The 1,803-nt window shown below is 43.4% G+C and overlaps 1 protein-coding gene across 1 annotated transcript in view; it reads right to left on the reverse strand.

The window, feature by feature from the left end:
• The window catches only part of TRMT11 (tRNA methyltransferase 11 homolog (S. cerevisiae)), a gene marked incomplete at its 5' end in the record, with an annotated part of 19,063 nt that overhangs the window by 10,729 nt on the left and 6,531 nt on the right, over positions 1–1,803 (reverse strand). The window contains 3 exons of the mRNA XM_010135620.1: positions 464–595; positions 1,298–1,370; positions 1,776–1,803. The exon at positions 1,776–1,803 is cut by the window's right edge and continues 1 nt beyond it. Coding sequence (XP_010133922.1) covers positions 464–595; positions 1,298–1,370; positions 1,776–1,803 — 233 coding nt within the window. The remainder of the gene's footprint in view (positions 1–463; positions 596–1,297; positions 1,371–1,775) is intronic.

Here is a 1,803-nt window from a genome sequence, read left to right on the forward strand (position 1 = left end):
TGCCTGCCTCTACGGCCATCTCTTGGTCACTGCACTTCTGATGTCTCAGACCAAAGCTCAATTAGCAGCGCCAAACCCCAAGAAGCCAAGAACACTCTCTCACAAGACCTTTCATGCACTTCTATCAACTACCCAGTAGAAACATATTAATAAGAACATTGCTACTACTGTCCTACAAATCTAACTGCACCTTAAAAGTCTCATTGTCTAAGTTTAAACCTCAACCCACTGGAAACACATTTGCAAGGACATGTAGACGCTTTTTCTTTTTGGTAATAGTCAGGAATTATGTCCACCCACAAACCTCACCTCAAAATCTACCTTCCCTCATCTGAAGTTTTAAAATACTGAGTGTGAGCCAGTACTGTGGAGGTTCCAGCTGTACTCTGCCACAGAGAGAAAGCACAGGGAGAATGCAGCAGCCGTTCCAGTGTACTACGTGCCAGAAATCACGAATACATACTCAGGCCGGTATGTGGGAAGCCAGTAAACTAATCTTCCTCCCATCACCAGATATTCCGCCGCAAACTTCAACAGGTCAAAAAAGATGTCACTTAAGTGATAATTGGATGAAACGAAGATGGGGTTTTCTGTGCTAAACAAAAAATTTAGAAGTGTAAACGTTAAAATACAGGTTAAGCCTACGCTTTAATAATAAAAAAAAAAACCAACACCACAACTCTGAACAAAAAACCCAAAGCACAAAATCGCACTATCTGAGATTTGCAAAACTACTTAGGACAAGCCAGAGATGAGGACACTGCCTTCCCACACTCCCCTCCAGCCTGGCATCTTCAGCCCTTGCGCAAGTCAAAGAATCAGGAGCATGCTGGTAACAGCTATTCTGCACAGCATCTTCCTGAAGAGCAGTTTGGAGTGAAAAGCAGAGGACAAGGAAGGCCGGGCAGCTGAGAAGCCTTGTGTTATCTCTGGAGAGAATGGAGCAGTGGAAGGCCAAGGGGTGTTAAGATAAAACAGAGATATTCCAGTTTAGGCTGGTTTTGCAGCTTGCAGGGACTGAAGAGCTTTCTGAGAACAGGCAACACAAGGCAATGGTGGTTCACAGAGATGAGTAACAGGATTTGGAATCTGAATTATTGTCCAAATGATAAGCAGGAGAAGAAAACCACGAGGATTTCAGAGGTGACATACTGGTTTCGCAAACAGAACAAAAAAGGGCTTTTCTTCTTTCATTATTCTTACTACCATTTTTTTAACTGCTGAGAGACAATGCGGTAAGGATTATAGTTTCCATTCAGACATTTATATTCTACCACAGACAGGTCAGCATACCTACCTTCTTTCAGCTGACTTCACCGACTCCTTTTGCGAACCCGTTCTGCGGGTGGCTTCTCTGATACCGTACGGTGCTATACAAAGCAAACGTGAAACGCAGAGATGAGAACCTCACCGCTATCCAGATCACGTAGCATGATACTATACATACACAACAGGCCCACAGAGCTAGAACAAAGAAAAGCTTTTACGAAGCAGCAGTTGGTAAGGGCAACCGCTTCAAGATTAATGCTCTGGTAAACGCAATTGTGAAGCAATTTGAAAACTCGGTTCTAAGTCGTGTTGATATTCTACATTTTCTTACTGCCAAACAGGCCAAATAAAAATGAGCGCCAAGCCAAGGCAAGTCACACTCACTGTTCCTAATTAAGAGGAATGTGTCATCATAAGAGTCAGCACTGGAGATCAGAAAATCAATGTACGGGGCAACCATCTTTTAGCCATTGTCATTAGGCAACGAACGGCATTGACCAACTTACGATCTGTGATGATTGCATCGAAGAGCGT

Source organism: Buceros rhinoceros, unplaced genomic scaffold (genome assembly GCF_000710305.1).
Source record: "Buceros rhinoceros silvestris isolate BGI_N320 unplaced genomic scaffold, ASM71030v1 scaffold40970, whole genome shotgun sequence".
In the NCBI taxonomy this organism is placed as follows: Eukaryota; Metazoa; Chordata; class Aves; order Bucerotiformes; family Bucerotidae; genus Buceros; species Buceros rhinoceros.